The sequence below is a fragment of the Xiphias gladius genome, chromosome 12 (genome assembly GCF_016859285.1).
Source record: "Xiphias gladius isolate SHS-SW01 ecotype Sanya breed wild chromosome 12, ASM1685928v1, whole genome shotgun sequence".
NCBI lineage: Eukaryota > Metazoa > Chordata > Actinopteri > Istiophoriformes > Xiphiidae > Xiphias > Xiphias gladius.
The window spans coordinates 17,885,354-17,900,495 of NC_053411.1; the positions used below are offsets into that span (position 1 = coordinate 17,885,354).

General features: G+C 45.1%; 1 protein-coding gene across 1 annotated transcript in view; it reads left to right on the forward strand.

Moving 5' to 3' along the window:
• Positions 1–15,142, forward strand: part of LOC120797232 (type II inositol 3,4-bisphosphate 4-phosphatase-like) — a 28,096-nt gene that overhangs the window by 4,940 nt on the left and 8,014 nt on the right. The window contains 13 exon segments of the mRNA XM_040140710.1: positions 714–753; positions 1,838–1,957; positions 4,280–4,354; positions 7,402–7,481; positions 9,066–9,159; positions 9,478–9,547; positions 9,707–9,854; positions 11,298–11,428; positions 11,798–11,905; positions 12,071–12,179; positions 13,724–13,889; positions 14,024–14,233; positions 14,321–14,465. Coding sequence (XP_039996644.1) covers positions 714–753; positions 1,838–1,957; positions 4,280–4,354; positions 7,402–7,481; positions 9,066–9,159; positions 9,478–9,547; positions 9,707–9,854; positions 11,298–11,428; positions 11,798–11,905; positions 12,071–12,179; positions 13,724–13,889; positions 14,024–14,233; positions 14,321–14,465 — 1,496 coding nt within the window.

A 15,142-nucleotide genomic window follows, 5' to 3' on the forward strand; every position in this document is an offset into this window, starting at 1 on the left:
AATGTGATGAACTTGTAAAACTACATTTGTGTTGTTATTTCTCTTTTGGTCTTTTTCTTTTTTTTCCCGTTGTTGTTGACGGTTACACTCACGACTCTCGCTCCAAGCTCCGTCTAGCGCGGCAAACACCTACGCCACAGATACCCAATCAACTGCGTAGGCACCTCACGTTGATCCCGCCCCCGCCAATCAGAATCCACGGTATAACAAAAAGGGCAACGGGCGCTGCGGGAAATTCGCCGTAAACCGAGTCGGGCACCGACCGGTTTCCAGGTTTACACTCGAGGAGACAAAACATCCCGTGTTGAGAAGGACGACGAGGTGCTTGAATCCCACCGGTTTCAGACGTCCCACGGGAGCGCACGGCTCGTGACGGGCGACACATATTCTGCGAACACCACGCAGACCGAAGTTCGCGGCGTTTTTCGGCGTGTGCTGATGTAATGTCGCTCTGCGGCCACAAGATGGAGTCGACTCTGGCGCCGAGGGTCTCTCCGCTGCGCTGTCGGTAAGAGGCGCGCACACGCGCACGCACGCACACACACACACACACACACACACACACTCAGAGTCACTGCCTCTTTTTAATGTGTTTGTCAAGTTCTTTAAAATTCAGTGTTTATTCGTGTATTCATAGAACGGTTTTATTCACACACACACACACACACACACACACACACTTTGCCAGCTCACCGTGTTTCTCTTTCTCCCAGAGTGTCGAGGTGCGGTTGCAGTGGCAGAGTCCAGAATCAGGTTTGTGTGGTCGACTCACACACACACACACACACACACACACACACACACACACACACACACACACACACACACACACACACACACACACACACACACACACACACACACTCGCGCACACACACACACACACACACACACACACACACACACACACACAAACTCTCTCGCACAGTCAGGAAGCACTGCTGCTCCGCGATAGTGGAGGCAAACACACACTTTCACACACAGCCGTGCCGCAGCTTCACCGGTCCTACTCCGGACTCGTTCCGCTGGCGTCGTCTGGACCCGGTTTCAGTTTTAAACCGTTGCAGTGCGGACATTTTGGTCGGTCCTCGCCAGGTCACAGGACAGTGTGAGGGTCAGGGTGAAGGCGGGAACCAGGTCTGGGTCGGGGTAAGGTTAGGATTAGGACGAGGGTCCTCACAACTATAGAACATCTGCGTGTGTGAGTACTTGCATTACTCATGTTGTGGGGACATAAATGTCTTTACACATTTACATCGATAAGTCAGGTCACGTTTTATTAATATATCCTAATATCACAAAACACAAATTTGTCTCACGGGGCTCGACAATCTGTACGGCATCAAGACGCCCCTCTGTCCCTAGACCCCCGAATCGGACACAGAAAAACTCCCCAGGTAAACCCTTTGAGGGTAAAGAATGGAAGAGACCTCAGGAGGGGCATCAGGGGAGGGGTCCCTCCTCCAGGACGGACGGACATGCAGGAGACGCCGAGGACAGAGTAGAGCAACGTGGTGGATACACGGTAGAGACCACCGGCAGGAGAAGCCGGGGTCTTAAATATCAAGGTTCCATCTTTTGTTCCACACAACAGTTGACAGTTGTTCTGTTCCTGCCGTCGGTGGAGACGGGACGGGGCGATGTCTCAACTCCCCCCCCCACAGAACCTGCTTAGAAAGATTCCCGTCCGATGAAAGGCTGTCGAACCCCGTCCCAAGGTGCAGTTAGGTTTAGATTAAGGTTAGGGTGAGTCTCAATGTAATGTCCTCTGAAGTCACAGAAACCCACGTGTGCGTGTGTGTGTGTGTGTGTGTGTGTGTGTGCGCGTGTGTTGCAGGGACCGGATGAGAGCGTATTTGTAACATCTGTGTGTTTCCGTGGCGACTACCCTCTCTGCCAACGCAGCAGGATCTAAGCCAACGTTTACCACGCAGAGGATCCGACAACACACAAAACAGTGAGTGAATGAGTGTGTGTGTGTGTGTGTGTGTGTGTGTGTGTGTGTGTGTGTGTGTGTGTGTGTGTGTGTGTGTGTGAGAAAGAAAAATGTGTAGATGTGTTTGCAAAATTGTGTATATAAGAGGATTAGTTCAAGGGATACATGTGTAATGCCAGTGGTGGCAGCTTTTCAACACACACACATTTGATTTCTCTCTTTTCTTAATCTCTCGCACACACACACACGCACACAGAGAGAGAGAGAGAGATGGCAGGGTAAAACGAGGACAGCTGCAGAGAGAAATGGAGATTTTAGATTAACAGAAATTTCCGTTTTCGGCTCTTTTCTCTCTTTCATTTCTGCCAACCTCAACCACAACCGGTCCAGCAGGCGCTTTGCTAATCTGCGCATTTCCCATGATGCTGGCGGCCCTGCGTTTTTTAATCCTTTTGGCCGTGACGAAAAAGGAGGAGGAGGAGGAGGAGGAAAAGGTGATAGAGGGAGCGGAGAGACGCTCGGCCGGTGTGTGTTAGTCTTTTCGGCTGGAGACGAACAGAGAGACAGAGCAGAGGAGAAAGGAGAGGAAGGATTTTCAGGCGTTTTTTTTTTTTTTTTTTTTTTTTCACGATTAATGGATTATTTTGTCTGGATACGTCCTGTTTCTGGGTCAACGGACGCCCCCCGTCCTCTTCCTCTTCTTCTTCCTCATACGTTTTATTCTTTCTGCGTTTTTGTTCCATTTTACTGTCGGTAGATCCGTTATGAGCAGCAAGAAACAGTCTTCTTGCTGCTGCTGCCGCTGCTGACGGGAGAGATTTCACTTCGCAGTCAGTCGTTGGTTCGACTCTGTAGCTCAGTTCGGTAGTGCGGCGAGCTTTAATGGGAGTAGTGCATTCAGCGGTGGACGTATTGTAGTTACTCCGAGTACTCAGATTACCTTTTGTTGTAGCAGGTAACTTCACCGCGAAAATTTTTCCCAGCGCCCTCGAATTCATCAGTGGGGCTGGGTATCAAACTGCAGTGGCGGCAGAAGTGTTGCCATAGCGCCGAATGTGGAAAACTACAACCGAAAGTCTGGTCGGACCCAGAGTCTCATTGAGCTTTTTCTTCAGTCGGACAGGTTTAAATCAAAATGCTGCCAGTTTGAGACCGAGTTCTTTTACAGTAGCATGTTTTTAGATTTGAGAACTTGGCTTTCTTTTGTTTAGCAAAAAAAAAAAGAGGAAGTTTTATATTTCTCAAAGCAAAGAATCAAAAAAGTACTGCTAAACTTTACTGGAATTATAGAAGTGTATCTGAGATAGTAGTTACAATTTTCGAAAGTCGAGCTGCAACTAGAAACTTTTTTAGCTGTTGATTGATCCGACTATAATTTTCTCTATGAATTATTATTTTTTCTATAAAATGAGAGAAAATAGTGAAAAGGGCCTCTCACGATTCCGGTGACGGAGTCCAATGACTTGCTCTATTCGACCAACAGACCGAAACCAAAAGTTACTATCGCATACGACAACGAGAGGCATCACACCCTCGCTTTTGAGGAGCTGGAACCAGTGAGTGTTTGGCGTTTCTTCGTAAAAAATGTCTCAGGCGATTGACTGATTATCAAAACTATGAATATGACTAATCCGTTAGTCGACCAATCGTTGCAGCTCTAAACAATTCCCAGCCCCATTCACCGTCCTTCTGACAGGAGTTTAGCTGATTTTCCGTCCCACTACACCTTATCTGACTGGTTATGAGTTGAAGATTGAGAGGCAAACACGAAACCAGCGGCAAGGAGGTCAGAGGTCAACGGATGGAAACGCCCAGAAAAATATCGGGATTTTTAGAGAGACGGCTGGAAAAGAATGAGGAGATGACGAAGAACAATTTCCTCAGCTCCGGTTTCTTGAATTTAAAACTTTTTAGTGGTTGAGTTGTGGATTTCTCTGCAGTATTGCTGAGGCTGTCGCTCAGAGATATCGACGATCTAGAAGTCTTTGACACTTTAGTCGCTCAACAAATGCTTTTAACGGTTTGATTGATTGTTTTATTGATCTTGTATCTCGCTCTGTAATTGTCATTTGTTGTATTATGTGACTCCCTTTCTATCGCAGTTTTGGACAAGAGTTGCTGTTTAAAACAAGAAAAAAGAAAGTAAACTAAAGGAAGAAGAGACTTTTGTTTTGGTCAGGAGACTCCGGTGCAGCAGAGACTGAGCTTTGAGCTTTTCATAGTCTCAGCTGGTTCTTAAACTCTGCAGCTGATGTGAGAAAACAGGAAACACTATAAAGCCAGAAATCAAGAAAAAGAGCAGAAACAGGAAGGAAGGGTTTTTGTTTTGTTTTTTTAATCTAGGTAATGCAGAGAGGGACGATGGCCTGCACAAAGTTCTTCTGTCCACCAGGAGACAACAGCTCCTCCACTGGACAGGTACGGGAGTGCACACAAACACATGTACACACAAACTGACTGTAAAAATTCTGTCAAGTCTGTCGCTGTTGTTTGTATATGTGTCTAGGTTTGATGGGGATTAGCACGTAATCTTAAAAGCCTATTGTTTTCCCCAAGACCTCAATGAGTCAGATTAGCTCAGTGCGTCTGTGGGCATGTTATTGCCAGAACCTTCAAATCACAACGAGGAAATGTGGCAACACTCCGTCTACACAGAGTTAACATCTCAATATCCTGTGTGTTCGTTTGGTCGGCCTCTCGTTCTCTCTCCCGCTGGTTCTGTTTTTCAGGATTACGCCACTGAACTTTCAGGATTTGTAGTCTGAATTTGTTCCTTCCTGACAGGCTTTGGATTTACTAGTTAATTCACCATGTAATGAACCAGTAGAAAAGTCATCAACAACACGTTTGATAATTGATTAATCACGTATTAGGCAAACATTTCTAAAATATGCCAAATGCTGGGTTTGTTGTTCTTCTCTGTTCTATCATTGTGAACTGAATCTTTCAGTCTTCGACCGTTGGTCACACATGAGGCAAACAAGACGTTTGAAAACACATTTTCAAATGAGCATTTTCCCCATTTCCCCCCCGTTGTTATAGGCTAAGTGATTAAAAAAAAAAAAAATCCAGATTAAAGTGAGACGAAATTCATAATTAAGGCAATCACTAAACGCAGCCTGAACCTTTTTACTCTTGGATGATGCGTCAGTGTGGACATTTAGCCACCTTGACTTTCCTCGGGCAGTAATGCGCGTGTGCTGGGACCGTGGAAGGACTTTCGTACCTCAGTCGCCTGCCAAGCTTGCCGCTGCGTCTGTGGCCGATGTCACAACGTCATCTTCGCAGCGGCCGTGTTCAGTTGTCTGTCAGCTTGGCGCCTCAGTATGGAGCTTTTTGGCGGCTGAAGCCTGGAGTGCTGGAGGTCGGATGACAGCCATCTGCGCTGCCCTGCAAAGGCAACACGCACTAACTACGTATGTGGTCAAAACTGAGTGCCAGCTCTCTGTCTGACTGTCTCAACCCGCTTTTACTTGCCATAGAAATGTGTCCTTTCACAGAGCGCAGCTTTTAAAATTTGCAGTAACTGCTACTACTAAAAATCGATCCGCCTAAAAAGAGAAAATGAAAGTATCACAACCTTTCGATCTGCTTCTCACTTTGCTGTTCAGCCTAAAAACTTTAAACCCGGGTTTTCTCTCACTCCGCTGCCTCTGTAGTTACTGATGTCTGCCTTTGCAGGGCAATGCAGTTGGTGACTGTTTTTAGGGGTCTGTAAATATCTCTTACCCTTCCAAACTACTCTTACACTCTCTTAAACATCCCTCTGATGCTTGGAAACCTCCTTTACCGTCACCGTACGAGCGTAGAATAGAACAGATGATACCAAGCAATCCAACGAAAGAGATCGTATCTAATTTGTGTTTTGCTTCACTTCATTTGACTGCGGTTCGCTGTACTGGACGCGAGTGTGTTTGAATCTTTCAGCCTGTGTGTGTGTGTGTGTGTTGGCTGATTTGAGTGCTTTTCACTCGTCAAGGTAATCCTCTCAGCTTCTGATTATCGTCATAGCAACAGAGTGATTTTTTTTTTTCTTTTAATGCCGTTGCTGTGCGGACTTCCGGCGCGTGGCCGTGACCCTGTGATGATGATGATGATGATGTTGAGTTTGTGTGCGTATGTGTGTGTGCTGGACATAATCATTTATTACCTAATATTACAGTGAATGAGGAAGAAGCAGAAGCCTTCTATGTAACTTGGAGCGGGATAGAGCCTGCGTATCATTTAGGGCAGGTTGTTTTTAGGAAATGGGCGCACTGTGTCGTGACGGTTCCTGTTGTTTCCTCGTCAGAGTTTATTCTCTGCCTGACACTGTACCGACCAAGTAAAAGCCAGAGAGCAGGGCCTGGCTCTCTGCCAGCAGCCGCACGAATTGTAATGACCAGTTATAAACCTCAGCTCGTTTAGGAAACTCTCGTGTAGTGTTTTTAAAAGCTACAGCGGTTGTACAGATCAGATGAGGAACTGAGGATTCAGCCAACCAGACCGAAGGGGAGAAGTTGAGGCCGGATCAAAACTTGACTTTGTCTGATCAGGCAAAACTCCAACGAAATAAATTAATTTATGACATTTAAAAGGTGCTAATGTCTCCTAATAACAACACCAACAACAACAATAAGACCTTTCTTTATGCTGTATGTGTCAGACTGAATGCGAGACCTTAGGCTGAGTCTCCATACAGGCAAAGGTGGGCAACATGACCAAATAATAGGCACATTAAAGACAATGCCGATAAAACCAAGAGGAAAAAATGATATAAATACCTACGGTAAACATTTAGTAAGGTTAAATTACCCCATATTAAAAAGCCAGATTAAAAAGATGGAAGGCAGCCTCTCCGGATTTCCTGTGGGAAACATTAGGAACTTGATTTGCAACAATCTCCCAGGCAAGGCACAACTGGAATCAATTAAAACGTGAATGGTGGCGAGACAGCTCCAGAAAGATCTCGGAAAACAAAAACGAAGTTTTAAACATTTAGCTTTCTGTTTGTGAAGTTTAATTGGCGGCAAACGTCCAGTTCTTGAAATTAAAGTTGCGGTTCGTTTGACGCCCAATGGCACATGTAACGTCTTGTTTCTTGTATACTAACTGCAGTATGCTTTAAAGATTAGTTTATAGTACTGGCAGTCAACAATTAGTATTCAGTATGGAAATGGGAAACAATACCAGAGAAAGAGGCAGGATTTGAATGCAGGAAAGGTCTGGCTCGGAGACAATCGAGGGCCGGCTTTCAAAGGGCTTTTTTCCCCCAAACAAAACAGAAGATGTAAAGCAGGCAAACAGAGCAATTGTTTAGAAGAGCCGACAGAAAAAAGACTTCCCCAAAATGGATAAAGGCTGGATTACTTCTGGATTAGAGATGTAAAATGTACAGAGGGTGCCAAAACAGACTGGTTCAACATTGTAAAGTCACAGTTTGATGGAAGATGAAACAACTCTCTCTCTCTCTCTCTCTCTCTTAGAGGAGCTTTCTGGGTCTCACCTCCTTCTCTATCCGAGATCTGCTCAGGTCCAAGGAGCCTCACATCTCTGCTGGCCTCAGGTAAACCAATCCTCGTTCAGCTATCCCTGAAACCTCACATTTTTCACTACGTCGCTATAAAACCCCACGTGTTCCTTTAAGTTCCCCCTCAAACCTCCAGAGCCTGGGGCGGTTTTCTTGGACCAGGCCACCAGGCCACCGGGCTACTGACTGACCCCCGTCGCTTTAATGACCTCGCTGCGACCACACAAAGAGTCGTGTCTTTCCGTCCCTGCATTCGTGCCCTGCAGTATTGTGACAGCTACTTAAACCCAGTGCATATTCCATCACTCATCTCTGCACTACTGCTTTCATCTGTATATACTCAATACTCCTACGCCTACCATTTTTTTCTATACACTGGTTCCTTTATCTATTGTGTATTCACTATCAATAGCACCTGTATCTTTATTGCTTATCTTTGATGACGTCATGTTCCACACGAATACCAAACAAAGTTGAATGTAACTAGTCTATTAACATATTACGTCTTCTATCTCCGGTTTTTTATCGTCACATTGTTTGCATTGTGCTGTTTTCTCAGGGAAAACAAACACCACCAAACACTTTTTAACTCCTAAAAATCCTCCGTTGCCAAACTAAACTCAACTAAAACCACCAAAAAACCATCATAAAGGCATCTGAAAGTCCTTTAAGTTTTACTGCACACACACCTTTCACCACCATCAATATAATCTCTCTGCCCAATTCCCATTTCTTGTCCTTGAAGTGAATGAAATGCAGCTCACATAGCTCTTCATAGAGGTCTAGGAGTTGTCACCTGATTGGATGTTGCTGGGATACCTGTAGCCAGAAGAGGAAGTGAGATGGGGGGGGGGGTTTCAATGTGGCTCCACCTCCACGGAGAGTAGAAAAACACAACGTCTTCCTGTTTTTACATCACAACATCTTCAGAGAGATCGACAAAGAGAGATAGGGCTGAAAATAGGGAGAGAGGACAAGAGACTCGGGCAGAGAGCGGGGGAGAGGGCGAGCCAGGTGTAAGCCTGTGCAGTAGCTGTATCTGTGCCGGCATGTTGCGTCCAGGTGTGTCTCATTACCTATACATACCTGGCACAGGGTGGAGGAGCTGCAGAGCTTTGTAGTTCTCTTTGTAGGTGGTCTTGTCTGTAGTTAGCTTTATCTTGCTAGTTGTTACCTGGTTTCTAGTCAGAATTATTACCAGTTGTCCTGTTTGTAGTTAGCTTTGTTCTGCCGGCTATCTTTGTCTTTGTCTTCCCAGTCATCATGTTTCTAGTTAGCTTTGTCTTGTTATCTTGTTTCTTGTAAAGATATCTGCCGTGTTATCTCGTTTCTAGTTATCTGTGTCTTGCTAGTTTTTCTGTTGCTTGAGCTTTTCTTGTTATCTTGTTTCTACTAAATGTTCTCTTGCAAGTTACCTTGTTTTCACTTAGCTTTTCCTATTATTTGCTTCTTGTTAGCATTTCTTATGAGTTATCTTGTTTCTAGTTAGTGTTGTCTCGCTAGTTGTCTTGTTCTTAGTTAGCTTTTCTTATACGTATTGCTAATTGTTCTTGTCTTTATGTTTCCAAGCATCGAAACTCTTGTTTGCTTTTTTTCTTGCTTCCTGTCTTTCTTCATTAGGACAATGGACGGAGTGAACGAGGTCGGGGAGGTGAAGGTGTCCCGTCTACAGATGGAGGGAGAGAGTGATGATAAAACTCCTCCTGAACACAAGGTAGAGAAAGAGAAAGGAGGGAAAACGCGGTGTCGCTTTTGTTGCCTTCACCGTGGACTTTCCTCTTTCTGGTTGTGCTTGCGTAACACGGAGCTGTCACAGTCTGAGGCTTAGCTCTGTGGTTTCTCTTTGGTCATATTTGGGTTTAGTTCAGCGTATGACTCAAGAACATCGTCCCATGTTGTAGTTTGTCACTCCTGCGAGTAGCTGTCTTTTTAGAGGGCAACTCTTGATCACAGGTGATTAACGCAGTGAGAAGTATTGTCTCTCCATTTCACCTGTGTTATACCGTCTTTCTCTCTCCTCCTCTTGCCCCAGTGTCCCGCTTTGTGTGACAATCTTCACAGCTCTTTCCACGACAAGGAAAACAGTCCCATGATGAGAGCTGGTGAGACACATACACTAGCAAACACAGTATGTTTCCTACAGTTCAGTAACTTTCTGTGTTGTAGGGGTTCAGAGGGACGACTGCATGTTTCTACGCCTTTTGTATGACTCCTTCCTTCCTTACCTTATATACTCTATATGTGCGTGTGTGTGTGTCCAGTGCTGTGTGCTCAGGTGTGTAAGGTGTACAGGTTTCAGACAGAGGATCAGCGATGGCTGCTGGTCAGGGAACAGTTGTCAGAGACACCGCTCTCTTTCACTTTACCCAAACAGCTACTGAGGGCGCTCATACACGAGCACACGAGCAGGTATGTGTGTGTTAGGGGCGGGGTTATGCTAGAAAAGCGCTGCCGTAAATTCTCGAATAATGACCGGGACTTTTGTTTAGAGAGAGCGAGCCAGGCCTTTATTTCTAATTTCCCTGTTCACCGGTTAAAACAAACTCCTGAACTTCGGCCATGTGTCCCTGTTGTCTTGATAAATTCAGTATAACGTCCATATTTCCACATCACTAATTCATCAGTAGGTCAGAGGCACGTTGGATTTAACCGTTTCCCCAAGCGATGTTAAGCAACTACGAATTAAACTCAGCCTTTCTTCCAGCATTGTCACATTCAAAGTCAGGTCATTTTACCTGGCGTTTCGCCCTCGTTTCTTCATGCTGTTCCATGCCCCAGGCTACTATTTGAGACGTGTTAATCTGGCGGTAATGGTGCACATGTTCACGTAATGTTTCATTTGAATGTAAGATTTTCAGTTTCACAGTTACAGCTATAGTTTGATGCGGCCCACACCCTAATGTAAAGGTGTGGGCGGAGGGGGTTTCAGATGCTTTTCGAACAATAGACGAGCGCTTCTGACAGAGCACACTGGCGCCTTTACTCTAATGTATGCCGGCCGCAGGCTATTTCCAGTTCATGTAAGTTTTTCCATTTGCTTGTGTAGCACACTCACTATCTGCTAGCTCTTGACTGAAACAGAGGAATGGGTTTTGCATAAACAGAGAAGAAAGAGATGAACGCTGTAGTTAACATTAGCCTTGATAGCCACTGCGGCGGAGCAGAAAAGAGCGCCACCTGCAGAAACGTCCCGCATCGACAGAAATCCCAAGGAAGAAGGGCAAATGCTGTATTTAAGAACGTTTAATAACGTAATAATGGAGTCTTTTTTAATCGGCCTGGTCTGCCCTCGATCTACGAGCTCATTGGCTCAGATGTTGAATCAATAATATGATATTGTGATCATGAAAACTCTTCATTTTCTGTTTAATTTATTATCTTATCTCATGTTGCAGTATAAAGGTTTGTTTTGTGTCACAATATAATTTATATTATGGACAATTTGACAGGGCCTACAATAGCAGAACCATACTCACTTTGCCTGTTTAATTCTTGCAAGTGTAATGAAGTGACACACAACTTTTGGAAACGAGCGGGAGATGAGGAATAATGAAATAGCATCTCTGCAGACTGACGTCAAGCCCTGGCTGCCTTCGTATTCTGAGGATACTTTGGCAGCGGGTGGTTTATTGTCGGCCTTCTCACCGGCGGGTAGCCTCTGGCCTGCAGGCAAACTGACATGATGGCCTGCCTCAGCTGAACTTCTACCTGAACCTCGATGTGACTTCTCGTACAGCCTGGGGAGTGTGAAGGGAACTGCCAGCTTCCCTCTGCAGCCGCCTGCTCTTGTCCGTTTTCGGAGACGAGGCCAAATTCATCTCAAACAGGCCTGTTGTTGATTCTCCACTTCAGGATCAAGGAGGTGAAGGAGCTCGGTGACCTTTCCCCCCACTGGGATGGGCTCCGCCACGATGTCGTCAGCCACTGTAACTACCTGATTGGCTGTTATCAGGAAACACTCGCCGAGCTTGACAAAGTCTCAGGTGAGGTCAATGAAAGGGTCACGTGGTCAGGTTTTAGCATTTACACAAACACTGATCATCTCTTGGTCACGGTTTATAGCCCACTATAATGTAGCTGTAAGCAGCTATAAGGATATTTTACGTGTTCATCAATGCACAGTATTCGTCAACAACTTTGAAGAAATATTCTGTATTATTAAAACATTCATTAACCGTCTATACATATGATAGTTATAGTCGTTGACAAATATATTAATAAACACTACATTATAGCGTGTTGTCAACATTTATAAAATCTTTCTAAACTGCTTATAAATGCTAAATAAGTCAGTTTTAATTCATGAGATGTGTTTTGTCTTCATTTAGTTGTATTTTTCTTCTGTGCGACAGTCTCGTCCTGCTTTAAGTCGAGCAGCAGTAAGTCAGACAGACACCTTCAGTTTGTTCCAACCAACCTGCACTCGCAGAGGATGGAGGTCACCAATCCAGACGCCACAGGTTCTTTTCTTTGTTTATTTTTTTTTCTCTCCTGCTTGTTCACGCTTTTATTCACTGCTCCTTATTTCTTTTGCTCCATTTATTTCCCCCTCTTCTTCAGTGTGGTCTGGATGCTACGATCCTCATCTCATATTATTCACTGTGATAGTCTCTCTCTGTCTCCAGGGGTGTGGTATGAAGTTATAACATTTGGTGCTCCAGCTGATCACCACCAGGCCTTTAAACACGGCGGACTGAAAAGACTGCTCCGCAAAAACAGAAACCCCGGGGACAGGTAGGACCCTCACCCCCAGTTTTCAGACATTTCAGACTGTTTTCTATCCCTCTGTCCTGTTTCCCCAGTCATCCCTCCGTTGTTATACTGATCGGCTTTTCTCTTGCTCTCCATCCATCGTTTTACATTGTCTGTTGGTTAATCTCTGTAATCTCTGCTCTCTCAGGATTAGCGATGCTGCATAGTAGGTGAGCACACAAATACGTTGCATTTTGTTGGATTATGTGGTCAGGATATTCAGTTTAGATCCAGCAGCTATAAGATGACGAAAGAAAACGAGATATTCTCAATTTACCTTTATAATGAAACTGCAACTTATATATAGTTTAGTAAAAAGAGATTTTAGAGATATTGTATTTTTTCTCCATAAGGGATTTGTACCTTTTGCTGTAAAAGAAATGTAGCTCAACACTCCAGATGCCATGTTTCAAATATATTGTGCAGCTCACACAAGTCTGATCTGGTTTTGAGTCGGGACAGGTGAACTTGTTGAATTTGTCACAGACTCGCTGACAAACTACCACAGCTTCATTATCAAAATTAAGTTGTATTCAGTCCCTTTTACCTAAGTAAAAGTCCAAATAACACACTGTAAAAATATAATCAGTATAATCAGTGTACTTAAGAATTAAAAGTGAAAGTAAAGTAAAAATTACCCCTGACCGATACACTATTATATGTTATATCATTAGATTATTATTACTCATTCATTTCTGTGTAAGCAGCTTTTATTGTTGTAGTTGGTTGAGGTCTATTAACTAGTTTATATAAGGCTGGAATTTGTGATTATTTTCGTCGCGGATCAATCTAATGATAATCTAATATCATGATGATAATTTCTTGATTAATCGACGGACGGTTTGTAAAAATTCAGAAAGAATAGTGAGAGATACCCGTCAGAGTTACCCAGAGCCCAAAGTGACACATTCACAGAGCTTGTTTTGTCCAAACAACAGTCCAAACCTTAAAATGAATATTAAAAACTACATTACGGGTATTCAAATAATTAAAAAGAAGAGCAGCAGATCCTCACATTTGAGAAGCTGAAACTTAAACTTAAATGATTATCAAAATAGTTGGCACTTATTTTTTTGTTAATCGGCTGTTTGTTCCCGCTCGACTTGTATGTAGCGTTTGGTAGTTTAACCTTTAATAAAACATCTTACTTAGAAAATACTCACGGTAAAGTACCTCAAAGTTGTACTCAAAGTTACGCTATGCAGGATTTGTCGGTTGCTGTTTGTAAACATGGCATTCGAAGTTGGCCCCTCCTCCCTCGGCTCGACGAGAGAGAGAGAGAGAGAGAGAGACAGAAGTGGTCGAGTGAGCTAGAGAATGAATGAAGACAGAGAGCGACGTCAGTCACAACAAAGCAGTGAATCAGGGAAATAAAACGTTATTTTCTGACTGTTTCACGGCGACTATGTTCTATAGCAAAAATAAACACAGCTACACCGCCGCACCACCCACGTTGTTTTGACTGGAAAATCCTTACATTGCATTGCATTGCTCTGAGGCCTTTACTCCTCCATCTCTCTCTCCAGCTCCATCTCTTACTCTCGGGACCAGAGCTCCAGAGCCAGGGAGCTGCTGGCGAGCGTTGCCCAGCTGCAGCCTCTGGTCTTCGGGCTCGCTGAGGAGCTGCTCTCCGTCTCTCTGGAGCTGAACGCTCCGCGGCTGCAGCAGGTGCTGGACGGCCTGACTCGACAGGTGAGGCGTGAAGAAAAACGCAGGTAACACGTTCTGCTTGGTCAGGGTAACAGCCGCCATGAAGTGAGCGAGTTCTTGAGGAAAACCTAAATTCATCTTAATTTGTCTCAACACCTTCTATCGTTTTCATTCAGACAGAGAAGTTTGTTCACGCACTCAAAGATGAGCTGGTGAAAAGCGCCCTGTTGGCGATCCACTACCACTGCACTGCCAACTGCAACAGCAGCCACATCCACAGCAACGGGCTGCTCTGTGAAATCTCGCCAGCCAATCGGGAGGAACAGCCTTCGCACGGTCAACAGGATGATGTCCGATGTGACACGGAGTACGACGAGGAGGAGTGGGCAAGTTGGAGTGTGTTTGTGAGACCTCAACTTGCTTTAGACAGTTGTATACTCTTGTAGTTTTTATATGGGTGCGTGTTTGTGCAGGACAGGGCCTGGGCGAACGTTGCCAAGAGCCTCAACTGCATCATTGCCATGGTGGACCGGCTGCGGTGGCGAGAGGACAGCTCTCAGGAGCTGACATCAGCAGAGCAGCAGGAACTTACGGCGGACACAAACTCTCACAACACCGGTGGGGCTTTCTTTCGTCTTTCTGCATTCTGCTGCTGTCGGTCTTTAGAGACGGTTCAATTCACGTAGGTGTTTCCGTCGGGAAAACAGGGGGGCACGGTGGCGCAGTGGTTGGCGCTGTCACCTCACAGCAGGGGTTTGAAACCCGGTTTGACCAGGACCCTTCTGTGTGGAGTTTGTATGTCCTCCCTGCGCCTACGTGGGTTTCCTCCGGCTCCAGAGACATGCAGGTTAAATGACGAATCTAAATTGTTTCCAACAAACTGAGGGGAAAATTGCATCTTCTTGGTTTGTTAGTGGGTCGGTGGCAGTCATGATGGTAGATTGTGGCCACAGAGGGAAGTGACATTCAAACCCTGATTGGTTGGTATTAAGGCCCAAAGTGAGCCAAGAAAAACCTTCCCCACACCGTTACACCACCACCAGGCTGGACTGTTGACACAAGGCAGGTCGGGTCCATGGATTCATGCTGCTGACGCCAAATTCTGATCCTACCATCTGCTGTCTCAGCAGAAATCCAGATTCGTCAGACCAGGCTCCTTTTGGAACCAGACGTGGTCTTCTGCTGTTGTAGACCATCCACCTCAAGGTTGGACGTGTTGTTCATTCTGAGATGCTTCTCTTCCCAACGCAGTTGGTTACCTGAGTCAACGTAGCCTTTTTCTGTCAGCTCACTGG